This window comes from Marmota flaviventris, chromosome 15 (genome assembly GCF_047511675.1).
Source record: "Marmota flaviventris isolate mMarFla1 chromosome 15, mMarFla1.hap1, whole genome shotgun sequence".
In the NCBI taxonomy this organism is placed as follows: domain Eukaryota; kingdom Metazoa; phylum Chordata; class Mammalia; order Rodentia; family Sciuridae; genus Marmota; species Marmota flaviventris.
This window is the reverse complement of record NC_092512.1, coordinates 30,633,744-30,650,166: the sequence shown is the minus strand read 5'-3', so window position 1 is coordinate 30,650,166 and position 16,423 is coordinate 30,633,744. Positions and strand designations below refer to the sequence as shown.

The window sequence follows — 16,423 nt, the reverse complement described above, 5'->3', positions numbered from 1 at the left end:
TCAGTGAGAACTGAATGGATCCATCTGAAATGGACACTGAAGCTGCTGTATCTGACTCTGGAGACCAATACAACTCCTAATCTGCCTTCCTGCTTCTTTGCCCACTTCTAGTCCATTCCCACAGAGCAGCCACAGGGCTCTTTTTAAAAACATGCATCAGATCAAGCCACCTCCTGTGTTCAATGTGCCAGTGGCTTCCCTTTGCAATTAGTTACATTCCAAAGTCCTCAGCCTGGCCTATGAGGCCCTGGGATTGGGACCCCGCTTACTTCCCACATCTCACTTCCTGCCACTCTCCTCCTTGTTTATCATACTCCAGCTCCACAGCCTTCTTCCTGTCACCTCAGCATGCCAAATTCATTGCCCCTGCAGGGACTTTGCATCTATAGCTTTCTCTACCTGGAATTCCCATATGCAGATATCTTTTCATCATTTGAGTCTTCTTGGCCATGCTCTGTACAGTAACTCCCTCCCCTCCCCCCGCCCCTCACTGTCCATCAGGTCACTGTGTTTTATTTTCCTATGGAATCATCACTATCACAAATAATCTTGCTCATTCACTCATTTGCTGCCTTTTTTAGTACCAGGGATTGAACCCAGGGGTGTTTAACCACTGACCGCTGAGCCACATCCCCAGCCCTTTTTATTTTTATTATTATTATTATTTTTTTTGTTTTGAGACAAAGTCTCCCTTAGTCCTTTAGGGTCTCACTAAGTTGCTGAGACTGGCCTTGAACTTGCAATCCTCCTGTCTCAGCCTCCAGAGCCAGTGGGATTGCAAGTGTGCACCACCACACCTGCCCCCCTTAATATTTTTAAGAGGGTCTCCAGCCTTTAAATTAACATTGCCATTGAAAGAAAGGTAGAGATTGAGGGAGAATACAGAGCATGAAAGGAAGTCTCTTTGAACAGCACATTAACTTTGAAATTGGCCTCGCTTATAGGCTCTTATTTGCTTTTAATTACGTTTCTTAAACAAAAAATGTAACATAAAATATGATGGTTGGCAGAGTTAGATTTTTCCAGCAGAGTGAAAGCTGACAATGAAGGAAATGAAGGGCTATAAAATCACCCTTTGCCAAACTGATGAAGTGACTTTTTGGTCACTGATGGGCAATGCCATGAAGAATCATACAACAAGGTTATTTGTTAATTTCCTCAGGGAAAGTGAACCATCAGGGTAGAGTGACAGGGAGGTTACTCCCCTGAGGAAGTTCATCCTCTGCATCACTGAGGGTGTAGCAGGCTGGCTTTCCTGCCTCCTGAGGAGAGGCAAGAGGTGAGCCGCAATTCCACAGAGTACCCTACTTCAGTGCTCAAGTGAACCCAGTCTACCCTTTAGATATGGTAACTTCCAGCCTAAAGAAACAACACGGAAAGAAAGAATAAATAAAGGACATGAAAATAAATGTTCAGATCAATTTAGAATTTGAGACAAGTGTCCTAATGATCATCCTAGTTTCTTTAAACAATGTGAATCTCAAGGAAAATAAAGAAGAAGACCACCCCAAATTAAAATGGAACTCTTAAACCTTGAAAAACCAAACATCTACAAAATTTCGGGTGGAACCATTGAGAAAACAAAAGTATGGAAATTAGATAATCTTATAAAATTATTATTAATCTTTATTATGATACAATAATACAAAATTAATACCACATAATAATTATGTATAATATTTTATATTTATATAACTTGTAATATGTTTATAATATAATAACCTTATTATATTTGAATATAAATTACATTTATAACAATACAATTTTATAATGTATTTTTAATGCAATAAACTCATTTGTTTATGAAGTTCAGAGATAGTAATTATATCACAGATGCAGAAATTGTGGGTTGAAATAACTCTTTCAACACAGCTAAAACATATGAGGGTCAGAAGGGAAACTTGGTAGTCAATTTCCAGAGTCTAAATTATCTCGCATAAATTCATGTGACTGTAAATTACAAGAACCTTCCCACATACTAAGAAAGGTGCCTCCCTTAGTGGATAAAAATTTCTATCAATCCTGGTAACTTGAATGGCTGAGGCAGGAAGATCACAAGTTCGAAGCCATGCTCAGCAACTTACCAAGGCTCTAAGCAACTCAGTGAGACTCTGTCTCTAAATAAAATACACAAAAGGGCTAGGGATGTGGCTCAGTGGTTAAATGCCCCTGGGTTCAATCTCTGATACCAAAACAAACAGTTATCAAAATGGTTTCTTTCAAATCACCATGAGCTCTTCTGCTTTTTGCATCCAATAGCATCACACTTCTTTTTCCAAGCACAAACTAAATAAGCACTATGAGGCAGGAAGTGTACAAATTTCTCATGCTCCTTGGAGTAGAGAAATATATTCAGGCAATTTCTTTGACAGTCATAACATCTTTGTAGTAGCTGCTTCTCTTCAAAGTCATATTCTGATCAACCAGCTATTTGTGCATATATATTTTACCATCAACACAACCCTTTGTATATTGCTTGTGGACTTGGGTTCATTGTGTTAAAATCCAGAGACATTAAGGAACTAACATCAGTTATTATTTAACAAGCACTTAATGAAAGCCTCCTATGTATCAGGTTCTGCTCTAAATCCTAATGACAGGGCAGTAGACAAGGACAAGATAGACAAAATCCCTGCTCTCTCAGAGTTTATTATCATTTTTTTTAGGAATTGGTTAGATTTTTCTGTACAGGGCCAAACAGTAAATATCTTAAGCTTGGCAGGCCTTAGTGTATTTAGTATATCTACTCAAGTCTGCTATTTTATCAAGAAAGTAGCCACAGGCGACATATAACTAGATGAGTGTTGCTATGTTCAATAAAACTTTATTTAGAAAAAGAAATAGCCAGCCAAACACGAATTGTAAGCCATAGCTTACTGAGTCTTCTAGTGGCTTATCAAACACATTTCCAGACATTGTAGAAAATTAATAACCAGGGTATTTTCTTTGGATAACCACCTAGCTAATTTATTTTACCACCATTTTGTTTAGCTAAATGTTTATTTAACTAATTCCCTCATCAAGTTAAAGGTTCAACTCCAAGAGTTGCCCTTTGAGAGTAGATATGAGACCAGATCTGTTTTTTCCCAGAGATTCATGCTCATTCAACAAACTGTGAACTGCCTCAAATTTCTAATTGTGGTCCAACACCAGGTAGGATAATTTGTGACTTCTGAGCAGCAGATGATAAAAGGGGATTAGACATTCAGAAAATTTATTAGGGAAAATACCTGTGAGGGAAAATCGGGAATCAGACAAAGGAGGCCAGGAGAGCCTTCAGCCTGGAATGCAGGTCCAACCACAGAGAAGAGAGTAAAGGAAGGAAGGTCCTGTGGAAGTCACAGCCCTGAGGGCAGCTGTGAGAAAGTTCAGCAAGGGCAATGTCATGTGTCAGCAGAGTCCTACAGCTCCCAGGAGCAAAAGTAAGTATCCCTGCCACAGTGACTCATTGCCTGGAAGTGGCCACTGGGAATTGTGGTCTGTGTACCAGCACAGTGATGGATTTCAGAGCACGGCAGCTGGGGCCACTGGTCAATGACACCCACCCCAGTAGAATGGAAAGGTACAGTTTTATGGCTGTGAAGAAAATCTCCACAGCTAATTAATTTGACAAAAAGTTAAGAAAGGATTTAAAAATGTTTTGCCACACTAACTCAAACCCACTGACTATAAGGACTGCTTTATTTGCTGTTGTCGTCTTTGTAGGAACTATTAAAAACATCTTGCATCAAGGAACTACTCAAAATATATTTTCAAATTTGATTCAGTTCTAACACTACAGTGACCATATAAATGACTAGAGGTGGGAGAAAACTTAGCCTGTATGTCTACAGAACTTTCCCATAGTTAACACAGCTGGAGACCACAAGGTCCTGGGGTTACATGTGATGACGTCCCTGGCACATGGCATAAGGGTACTAGTAGGTGGAACCATCATTTTCACTGGCAGGGCGGTGGCAGCATCTTTGTCATTCAGAGGAGGCATCCAGGGATGCTATTAAGTCTGCATTACCTTTTGCTTTATCAGATTTCCATCTTACCCTCTTCTTGGACCCATTTGCTGTTCTGTCACCTTAAAGAAAGAATGGAACTACAGGAGAGAGTCCGCATTGAGAAAGAGCTAGTAAAGCATGCAGATTCTGATGACAGATGGACAGACTTCAAATTCTTGCTCTAAATTTCACCATTCTTTCATCCGGGGCAAGTTGCTTCACATCTCTGTGTTTTGGTTTCCTCATCTTTAAAGAAGACGGTACGTTAGTCAGCTTTTCATCACGGTGATCAAAATACCTGACAAGAACAACTTTGAGGAGGAAAGATTTATTTTGGCTCATGGCTTCAGAGGTTCTGTCCATGGTTTGCCTATTGGCAAACGGCAAGTCAGAAAAGCCATAGTGGAAGTGTTTGGGGAAGGGTGTGGCAGGGAAAAGATGCTGGGCTCCTAACAGCCAGGGAACAGAGAGACTGAAAGGGGCCAGAGACAGATGTAGTGACCTACTTCTTCCAGCCATGCCCCACCTGCCTCTCATTTTCACCACCTCCCTGTATGTCCATTAAAATTATCAATCTATCAAATGGATTATTCCATTAAGGAAGTCACAGCCCTCATAAATGATCTTTTCCCTTCCAAACATTGCTGCATTGTCTGACACATGAGTTTTGGGTGACATTCCAGATCTAAACCTTAATAAAAGATTCTGTTATGTACCCCACTGGTTGTATTATTATTTTTAAATAGTGAACATATGTAAAATCACTTAAAGCAGAGACATGTGCAAATTATTTAGAGGTGAATTTTAGTGGGATTTGAGAGTTCCCCGAACTGAAATGGGCTTGAAATGGGCTTGGGGAAGAAGTGAGAAACAGAATTATATATCAGGGAGGGACAAAAGTAATTCCTGAAATGAACGCCTTCATATTGCATACTTGAAAAGAGTAACTTGAAGGAGAAGAGATATTGGTATAAACTGACAATAGAGTAAGTATATATTCAGCCAGACTAATGATGAAAGAAAGGGTTTGGTGTTGGTTTTCCATTCTCATCACCATGGCCAACAAGGTTACTTAGATGTGCTCATTGTAGATCCTGTATTTTTTTTTTCTGATCATGATGCTTATCAAACACAGAATCTTTTTTTTTTGGTTATTGTTACTGTCTTTATTTTAATTAGGTATATATGACAGTAGAATGCTTTTAATTCATTGTACACATTGCAGTACAACTTTACATTTCTATGGTTGTACATTATGTAGCATCATACCATATGTGCAGTCATACATGTACCTAGGGTAATAATGTCTATCTCATGCCACCATCTTTCCTACTCCCATGCCTCCTCCGAACCCCACCCTTCCCTTTGCCCCATAAAAATTCCTGCATTTTTCCCATGCCCCCCCCCATTATGGATCAGCATCCACTTATGAGAGAGAACATTCAGCCTTTGGTTTGGGGGATTGGCTTACTTCACTTAGGATGATATTATCCAACTCTATCCATTTACCTTCAAATGCCATAATTATATTCTCTTTTAATGCTGAGTAATATTCCATTGTGTATATATAGCATGGTTTCTTTATCCATTCATCTATAAAACCATGGCTGTACCACCTTTGTTTAAGTTGCAAATGTAGAAGGTCAGTAGAGGACTAGAAAGAAATAAGTTACTTAACTTTATAACATCATCATGTGAAAGCCAGGGCACTAAAATTTATTGGAAAGCCACTGCCATAGTTCTTGAGATAATTGAGGACCTGAAGTCAGTCTTAGGAAAAGCAACACATACCAAGCCAAGTTAGGGAAACACAGGAGCAAAACCAACTGAGGTTACCTGGTTAGCACAGAAGGATGTTTTGGTTTATAAGTGCTTATTATAAATTAATACAAGTAATTGTCTTTAAAAAGTAATTCAGGATTCCTTTTGTAAACTTGGCCCTACCTCAGGAATCCAGTAGTAAGATCTCTCAACAGAACATGTCCTAATGCAATAATTCCAATACGCATGATGGCATGGCATGGGTATATGTTTACATAGAAAAGGTTTAAAACATCACAGCTACAAATAGCATGAACAACTAGAAGACATTAAAATGAAGATGAAATGAACACATGGGTTTCTTTTCACAAATTAGGACAAAGTTTAATCGATTGTCCCATTGTTATTTTTGATGGATTTGTGATTTTTGAGATTTTTCAGGATTTGGCTATCTTAAAATCATCCTTGATATATCTAATAAGATTTGATTGGCTTTTAATAATAACTTTAGCTGTTCCACTAAGGAGTGTTCATTATATTTTCTTAGGATTTTCTGTACAATTTTTCATAAAGTCCTTATCTCCTGCTCTTAGACACAGAACATGTTATTATCTTTTAAAACCTTATATCACATACAACTTTACAGGTTAGAGATTGAAATGCTAACAATAGGATCCCATCCCTGCCACAACTCCAACTCCTAAGTGGCAGGAGAATAAAAACAACTTAAGATGAGGGCTTGGGGAAATGAAAGAATACAACAAACCCCTGTCATGTGTGTCATTAGAGTTATAACAACTATATAAAGAAGTGAAGTGTGCAGTCAAATAGGGTATATTACATATTTCCATTTCTGAACATATGAAAACGTTTTGGAGGAGATAGCATTTTATAATAATAAGAATAAAAAAAATATGGTCACATTATTTTATACCATAAGTTGTCAAAGCATATAGATCACCACACTTACTGTGACAATAAAAGATTAAGTCATGTAATTTTTTATTACAATGTGGTTTTTCCTCCCTCCATTTCCCCATAGTTAGCTGATGACACTGTGCAACAAAAATATTTTCTGAAGGCTATGTGACTTATTTCTCTAAAGCAATTGGACATTTAAGTTCTATTTGATTGGTTAATTATTAGTATCAAGAGGGATAGAAAAGAGACGAGAACATGAGAGTTTGAGCCCTGAATTCTATTCACTAGCTGTATCAGTGGGAGAAATCAATCAAACTCGCTGATTTGCCTGCTCTAAATGGTTTTAACAAGTATCCTTTGTACATGGAGTCTTATTTGTGTCATATGATCTCTATCCATACAAATGATCATGATCTTTCAATGCATGATCTGTGATGCCACTAACCCAGACAAAATAAAAAGAAATTTTGCATTTATTTACTTCAATTTCATTCAAAAATCAACTACGATTGATACAGAATCAGCCCCTGAGTTTCAGAATGATAACTGGAATAGCCATTTCCATGATTCAGAGGCACCATAGAGATTATTTTCTAGTCATCAAAAATGTATTTGCCCTTTGCTGTAAACTGTAAGGTTGGTTTTGTGGCAGTAATAATTAAAAGCATCCTTAGATTTTACCCTTTTGTACTCAAATAAGTATGTCATTGACCCTAATGGGAGGATATATCTGTAAATATATATACACTCCTGATCAGTTCATTTGAGGTTTTCCTTTCAATCCAATAAATGCACAAAACCTCTGCAGATGCCATTACAGCTAGAGAAGCATTACCAGTGTTAAATGAGACAGTTCCTAAAAGCATATCAAAGGCACTAATTTGTCTGAAATGGTTAGTTTGTTCCACTCATATCCTATCACAATTGGTAGCTGCAGTGTTTATTTGAACTTAAACACTGATTAGGTCTTTTACTATCCCTATTTTTGCAAGCACACACAAAGCTAAATATACCAATCCTCATTAAGTCCAAAGAAACATGCATAGCATGTCAAGCAGTCATTGTTGTTATTACCAATAAACAAAAATGCATATGCTTCCCCAATCTCTGTGCTGAAATGTGCTCTGTGTTTACCGAGCAAGCTAAAGGATAGGGGGGTAAAAAAAAAAAAAACCCTCTGGATGAGTGTGTGGACTCCAGCCCAGGGTATGTACCTGGGTCTCAACATCTGTCAGCTTTCTGGTCTGCTCTGCAGTCTGAGTCAGGAGGCTGGTTCCTATCTCGAGCATGGTGGCTGTGTGGTTCTGAACTGCATTCTGCTGTATCTGGGCCATCTCCGACTTCATATTTTCCACGATGTAATTCTCAAGCTGCAAGAGATAAAGGACAAAGTATACTAGATTATAAGCAAAGTCTCCCAGTTGGGGCATGTAATATTTACAATGACAAAACAAGACACAGCTGGCAAACTGGCCATCTGGCAGGGATGTTCTCTGTCTCTGGGAGCTGGAGAAAAAGGAAGCAGAGCACACAGGAATCCAATTGCTAACAAACTCCTAATATACTGATAAATATAAATAATAATCACAATCATAATGGAAATATGCACTTGAACTGTGATTTCCTATTATTGACATGATCTCATTTAACCCTCACAGCAAAGATGTAAACTAGGCACAACAGGCCTCCTTATTCTTTTTATTTTATAGCTGAGGAAACCAAATCAGAGAGAGAAAGGGATGGATGAACCCCAGGTCACCCAGATTAGCAAATAGTTTCAGTCTAAATCTTAGTGCTCTGGTCTTCTAGTTATACCATGCTGCCCACTCATCTCAGAGAAATTCAGTCTACCCCTTCCATTTTTGTAATGATAAATAAAATATCCTACTTCCCTGGGGAAATGGACTAGGAGAGGGAGGAAAGTATATTCCCAAAATGAAAGCCTTTAAGGAATATTAAAACATAGGCAAAGATGTGTCAAATGAGCTGAAGATCCCTAGAGTGAGCTATAATCATTTTCTGTGCTCTTTTGCAAGCTCAAAAATAGGCACTGAAAGTATAGCCCATAAAGCAGCATTTGCCCTACTTGCCTGGGGTAAAATTGGTTCCTTTATGATGCCATCTAAGAGTACACTAAAGTTGTAAAATAAATGGTACCACAGGGGCCAAAGGAATGATTAAGTGAATTACTACAAGGGATCTTGTTAGGCACCTGGGAGAATAAAGCTGAGCACATGCAGGGTTTGAAAAGTGCAGAAGTCTGTATCTCCCTGTCAGTACACTTCACTCTCCCCCACCACTGCATGGCGACTGCATTTTATTACCAAATTACACATATGGGGAAATTGCATCCCAGAGAAGTCAGGTCCAAGGCCACACACCACAAAAACAGCCAGACTTGGACCTGAGTGCCGAAGTCCTTAACTCATACCAACACTTTTAACCACTTGATAGCTCTGCCAAGTCGTGCTTAGTGAGCCGGGTTCCAAATCATTAACAGCTACGTGATTTTTTACTGATTTAGTGAACCATAATACATCCACTATTTTATAATCCATAGTAACATTATTATCATGTAATAAATACAATCTAAATGTAAATTCCCCTTTGCGAAATTTTGGCAGTTCACTTTCTAACATCATCTCTTGCTTACTTCTATTTATCAAATATTAATCTGCCCCAACCTAACAAAAATGGAAGCTTCGTATGAAGCTCATATTGTGATACAAAATTGATCAGAAGAAATATCTGAAAATTATCTTAACAAAATGGAAGATCTCTAAACCAAATCTTGACTTCATTCCAATTGAATGAACATACGTAAGCAACATGGGAAGGGTAGAAGAATGAGGGTCGGTCAGAGTAGTAAACATCTATCATTTAGATTCCACATCCCTGTATCCTTTTTCCTAGCGACATCCCTTAACATCTTTAAGGGAAATTATCATTTTTTCTTTTTTCAAAGCAGATGCTTTGGGTAGAGTTGATCCACTCTAACTTTAGAAGAGGGTACATATTTAAGTCTGGCAAAACACAATGTTCTACTCTTACTTAGCAAGTGTGGGTTGTCCAGGAATGGAAAGATATTGTAAGCAAGGCCATTAAATCTTGGTTCTGGCATTTTGTCAAACTAGTTTACACAAGAACTTCCTCTTCCTCTGTGGTTAATAGCTGGTAACATAGATGCTTGACGATGCCCAATTTTGCCACCATAAAAACTAAAGCAAGCCTAAGAATGAAGACAATCCAGAAAAAAAAAATAATGAGAAATAGATGATAGATAGTGACCCAGGTGTGATATAGATAACAGGATATCTTTCAAGCACCTGCATCCAGCCATGATGTTTCTAGTCAGGTCTTCCCTTGGACGTGGAGTTGTAAATTGTGTAAACTAAATCTCCCCTGAACCGCCAAGTCTTGCTTTTCCTTCAGTCAAATTTATTTATGTCTTCAACACTGACAAACAAACCAAAATAATTTTGACTGCTGTATTCAGTAGCTGCTTAGCAAAAGAAGCCTCAGGCAGCTAGACATTTGCTGTATGTTCCTTGCTTATTCAGAGAATTTAGGGCTATTTATAAATATGTATATCCTAAGAAATGGTAGACAAGTTTCCATTGAGAAGATGAACCCTGCCATTTACAGTAGACATTTATCAATTACATTGTTCTGCAGCAGGACAGCTAAGCACTGTCCTTTAATAAATAAAAGTGTCACAGTGAATTTAACCTCACATATCCACATGTTACAGCTGCTTTACAGATGAAACAGGCTTAGAAACCACTAAACAACTTGCTCAACAAGAAGCAGGAACTCAACCTCCAAGTTCAAAACCCACTTTCTTAACAACTGACTTACTTAGCCAAGCATCACCTAATTGTGCATTTTATTACATAGCTCCTAACTTTCAGTGTTTGCTAAAACTACACGGGAGCACGTGAGGAGATATTCAGAATGCATTCAGAGGTACCTACCGCATGCTATACGTTTTTAAGGGCATATACTAGGATAGCATGTATTTAGGACAGCTTTCCAAAATAATTCTGATTCAGCCAAAGGATAAATGCTTTTCAAAATGTGGATCATAGAACAACTTCCTATATGAGAACTGTTTGTGAAATGAGTAGTTTTTTGCCAGAATGTAAATTAGTAGGGTTGCTAAGCACATTTCACCTGATCCATATATATAAACAAGGTTTTTTCAATGAAGACAACAATGTTCAATTTACATCCTAGTACAACCTTCCTGTTTTGTTCACAAAAGGATAAAACTTCTTTAGCACTTATTTAGACCATCAGACTTAACCGTGATGTGTCAGATTTCCTGCCGAAAATAAAATTTCAAAATTATAATTTGATTTTTATGCAGATTTCCCTCCTGAGAAAGAATTTGCTAATCAGTGAGCTCCAATGCATAATTTACTTGACAATTATACATCAATTTTTTATGCAGTCAGTTGCCAGAGGTCAACATGTTCTGGGTATAAAAACAATCATAAGTCCCCAGCTTACCAGAGGACACCCTCTGGCATAAGGCGACTACAGCAAGCAACAGTTGCTTTTCAATCCCTGTGACCTGTCAGCTGTTGACCATTCAGTACCACTGTGCTTTTCTTTATAACTATAAAAGTTAAAATAAGCAAAGGAAAATCGCTGTTTCATGTACACATTGATCAAACCACAAAGAGCTTCCCAGTCTGCTGATCCTGTTGTGGAAATAAAGTAGGTCTCCAACCAATCCTAAAATTCTCATTGAAGCTGCCATGAATATAACTCTAGTTAATTATTTTTTAATCAAATGGGGCTGCTTTCTCTAGGAGTACCTGCCTTTTAATGCAAAAGGTAATGGCACACTTAAGTAGCAAGAACCAGATGTAGTTGATTTAAAGGCTGAGCAGGGAGGCAGAAGTCAAATATACAATGTGTGATTAATAAGGAGGGTTGCTTTCATCTTATCTCTAGACATTCCTCTGTAGATGTATAACTGTGAAACCCAACTTGACAGTACCATACCAGCCAGGTCCAGGAAAGATTTGTAACAAATTTGATTGTATTTGTGTATTCCCTAGTGATTTAAAAAATATGTTTGCTGAAAATACGGCTACCTCAAACATCTAATAGGTGTATTTGAAGCTTAGACATTGCTGACCACAAGAGCTGAGGAGTTAGAAAGTGGGAGGCTTTGAAGCTGAATCATAAAATTTTTTGACAATATTGCTCTGCTCAGTGTCTCACTCCAGAGTTTTATCAGGTATTGGCTAAAGACTCAGAAGGAGATGTAGCATGTGGTTTTAAATGAGATGAAATGATGATTTTTAAGAAAGGAGGTAGTATCACCTCTGTGAAATGAATGGCTGTTTGCAGAGAGCTTTCCTACACATAATCTGACTTGATGCTCCCACCAGATCTACAAAGGGAGTACTGAGTCCATTATAGTTCAAGAATCAGAGGTCTTATATAACTTGAGATCATGTCTCAGGACATGGTTCCTGCTCTGTTGTTGGACTGGTTGACTGGTGCATTAGCTGAATAATTGGGTGATTTAATTTGTAGTCAGCTCTTGAGAATTCATCTACTTATTCCTTTGAGAGAAACAGGCAATGTCAGAAAGTGATCACCTTCACGCTTCTGGGCTACACAGGTGGATGCGAAGTCAGATGAAGGGCCCAGACCCAGGCATGTGGAGAGTTCACTCTGCTGCACTATTAATACAAAGAATCCTCTTTTTTTAAAGTTGTCTTAAGAGGACATTTTTCTTAGCAATGTAAGTTTATTTGTTTCTTATAAACAGCACAAAATATAACAAAGGAATGAGGACACACTAAGCCTCTACTAAGGCTAAATGGGTACCAGGACTTGCAAATATGTAGTTTGTTGAATCTTTAGAACAATCTAGGTGCTATAAATATTGATTTCTTCATTTCACTAATATGGAAATGGAGACTCAGAGAAGATAAGTCAATTGTCTAAGATCCCACAGCAAGTGGGTGGCGGAGCTGGTATGTGCTTTGAAAGAGGCCAGCTTGCTGAGCAAGTTGTACTTCATCCAAAAAAGAAAATCACCGGTAAAATACCAGCAAACTGCCACCAATATTACAGGCTTATTCTGACAGCAGACAGTATTCAGACAGAATATGAAAAGTGAAAGTGATAGAAACAACAAGGTGAAATTGTTTCAAAGATAATGTTTAAGTTGTTTAGACATTTGTACACTGATGGATGACATAATATCCTGCAAAATGTTTTAGGTAGTGAGAAAGCAAATATCCCATTGACTATGTGACATGCAATATTATAAAATAGAAAAAAGAGTTTTTAAGAAATCAAGATTATCAATCATTTGTAGTTCACTCCTAAATCACTTGTCTCTTGTCTTTTGCTGAATGACTACTAGAGAATAACAAAAAAGAGTTTGGGGGAGCTCTCTTACTAGGTTCTCAAAATCCTTTGTGTTTCATGTTCATAGATCGAGACTGTCAGACTATGACATGGCCTGCAGGTGAAATATATTCTCTGTCACTTCACTCGAAGAGAATACTTCAAGGAATCTCTCAAACCAGAGCATGTCTGAATACACAAAGAATATAATTTCTCCATGTAATTCTTAAGAAAATAACATTTTAAACCCTATAAAAATTGACAAAGGCATTGTTGGCTTAAAATATGTCATAGATTAAGTAGACCCTCACTGAATGTTGGTGCATGTGGTATTACTCAGGTATGGCAAAATCACCATGAAATAAAGTAAAAGGTTAAATATGGAAAAACAATAAAAAGGTAAAACAATGCAAAAAATGCCTTACATGTTGATGGTTTTATCTAATATCATTGTTTCATAAATCAGTAGTAATATTGAAAATGCAACTCTACCTGGGTTTATGACCTTATAAAAAGAGATGGCTGAGGCCAAGTACATTATTTGCAGGAATTTCTATTCTTAGATCTCCAATATACTGTTTCTTTTACCAAATGGAAAAGTATAAGTGTCTTTTTAGACAATAGATCTAGTTAGCTAACATTTGAAACAGTTTCAGTGCTGGTGTCCATGAATGGATCTCATTTCTCTTTTTGGTATCTGAAGCCATTAGTAGGAGAGAGAGAGCTAAAAGAGACATTCAAAGTTATAAATGCCAAGAATTTCATTTTATAGACATAGTGATTGAGGTTCAGAGAGGTTATAGAAAGCAAGGTGAAACAGCTAATTAATGCCAGATGCCAGGCTGTGGCCACTCAGAGTGTGGAAACTCAGACTCACAGCAGCAGGCTGAGCCAACGGAAAGCTGCCAATACTGTTGGCCAGCCTTGCATTTCTTATCCAATTCCCTGGTTCCTGCTACTTGCTTAATTTCTACTGGCTCCTGATTTGGAGATCCCCTTTCACAATACCAGTTCATGCTTCATCAGTTTTAGGGACCCAGATTTCCCTCTCTGGACTCAGCTTACTAGCATCAATACCTCTAGCTGCCCCTCAGTCACTGAGTTTCAGAAACCCCTTGATTTCATTCTTTTTTCATATGCATCACTCCAACAAGTGGCAAAAAGCATGACCAAACTCCTAAGTTATTCCAGGCTTTCTACACCCCATGTAGGCTCAGTGTAATCTAGGCATGCATGTAAGAAATGCACACTGTGACCTGAACCTGGTGCCAGATACTACAAGATCAAGACGTTTTGAGTTTACTAGGAAATAGTTGTGCACCGATGGATGGATCATCTTACTAGAGTAGGTGAATGTGATGGAGTATACCTCCAACTGTCTATATTTCTTTCCATATTCTTCTCTCTGCTGAATAGGGAAACACTCACAATTACTGATGTTAAAAATGTGAGCAGACATTGGTTTTATCACCTACATACGCGTCCCAGCAACACCTCTGCTGAAGCATAAGGAGAAACTGTGAAGGGCATCCCAGAATTTCCTAGATGAACAAACTCCCTTGCAATCATTTTTCTTGGCCATGACTCTTTCAAGATGACATTTTTGTGGCTGCTGAAAGTTGCCAGAGTCATATGCAGTGCCCTAGAGCTGGGCGAAGACCCAGAAAAGTCATTCTCTCTTTGTATAAACAAATGAAAGGTTGCCAGTGCCAAAACATATTTTACTAGCCTGGCATCTCTCTTCTATATCCACCTTCTCACACCAGGAAAGTGTAACCATCATGAACTCTTAAGAACATTTCTTTCTGTTCAATTTTTCTCTTTGCATAATTTTAAAGGTGGATGATATAGGAAAAGTACATTCAGCCAGGAGTCAGGATATAGATAATGCAGGAATAATCATAGATTTACACCATGAACTTGAGTAAATCATTTACATAAGGTTGGTCTAAAGTCTTCATCCATGAAATAAAAGAGACTGGGTTAGATTATTTCTAAGAACTCTTGAAGCTTTCAAATTCCTTGATTTGAAACTTCCTTTATTAAGTAATATAGGCTATAAGATTTAAATCTTAAATTTTTATAGAAAATTGAAATATGAACGTATATAACATACATATCCTTAACGGCAGTAAGGAAACATTGATACCAAAAACACAATAGAAAAGTCCTGGCTCAAGTCTCTAAAGCAGGCACATCTGTTTTAAGATAAAGAGCTAGCATCTGTGAATCGCTTCATTCCAAGGCACCATTCGGTCAAAAATATATTCTTCATATGTCTTCAGTCTTCTATCCATGTTTCTTTTCTCCATGAATATCACCACTGCCACCTATACATTCATCCAAATCATAGGGAGTCATCTTGACAATTCTTCTAGAACCTTCCTTTCCTGCATCCAATCAACACCAGATTGGGTTGCTTCTACTTCTTGACGTTTGCCTAGGTCTCTTCCTCTGCCTTTCCCCCTCTTTCAACCATATTCCTTTATCCTCACAGCCAATGACTAAGGTCAGACTCATAACTTTTCTTTTTGGATTTGTTAATGGCCCCATAACTGGTCTCCTGACTCCTGCCTTGCTCCCTCCAACCCCTCATCCATAACCTAGCTAGAGGGATCTATCTAAAATACAAACTTGGCCTTCTTATCCCATTTTTAAAACTTTTCCAGTGGTTTCTACTACCTGTGCTTCAAGACACAATCCCTTAATTAGCATAGAAAATTCTTGGCAACCTGTACTCTGTTTCTCTACTCTGTGCTCTAGAAACACCAAATTCCCAAGTTATTTGTATTTAGCCAAAAACGAATTGCTAATTGCTAATTGCTCAGTACTCATTTTATACATGACTTTGCTCTGATGAAAATGTTTCTTGCCCACCTTATTCTCCCTTTTCTGGGGCTAAGTTCTATTTTTAAAAACTTAGTTCAAGCTTCCTCCTGTCAGAAGCCTTTTATGAATCCTCTCTCTGCAATGCCTTTCTTCTGTATTCTAGAACATCCTGTGCCTCTTTTTATTTTTTTTTTCTTCTTTTATAACCGCATTGCCTATCACTTCAGTCCACCATTAGTTCTTTTAGGGTGAACACTGTCCATTCAACTTGGCACCCCGTCCTCCACGGAAAATCTAATTAAGCTTCTCCAGAGACCCCCTACCATAACTGTTCTTAGACTATCAACAAGAACTTCTGCAACAGGGTTTATAGGCCTGAGGTGTACTGCAGAGGCAGGATGCAATAAGAAATACTAAACTGAGGCCTCCTCAGAGGCCTTTGCATTTCAGATCCTGTGGAGCAAGCAGGCAGGAGGGAAGAGGAGGAGAACTCTCCCTGTCCTGGTCCTTGATTTTGTATCCAGACCCAGGTTCCACTGTTC

General features: G+C 38.1%; 1 protein-coding gene and 1 long non-coding RNA gene across 4 annotated transcripts in view; one reads left to right on the top strand and one right to left on the bottom strand.

The window, feature by feature from the left end:
- Positions 1 to 16,423, bottom strand: part of Angpt1 (angiopoietin 1) — a 237,091-nt gene that overhangs the window by 95,270 nt on the left and 125,398 nt on the right. For all 3 annotated transcript variants that reach the window (XM_027947991.2, XM_027947997.2, XM_071602181.1), the window contains exon 2: positions 7,889 to 8,044. In XM_027947991.2, coding sequence (XP_027803792.1) covers positions 7,889 to 8,044 — 156 coding nt within the window. The remainder of the gene's footprint in view (positions 1 to 7,888; positions 8,045 to 16,423) is intronic.
- Positions 1 to 16,423, top strand: part of LOC139702082 (uncharacterized) — a 136,331-nt gene that overhangs the window by 24,874 nt on the left and 95,034 nt on the right. The window lies entirely within an intron of this gene.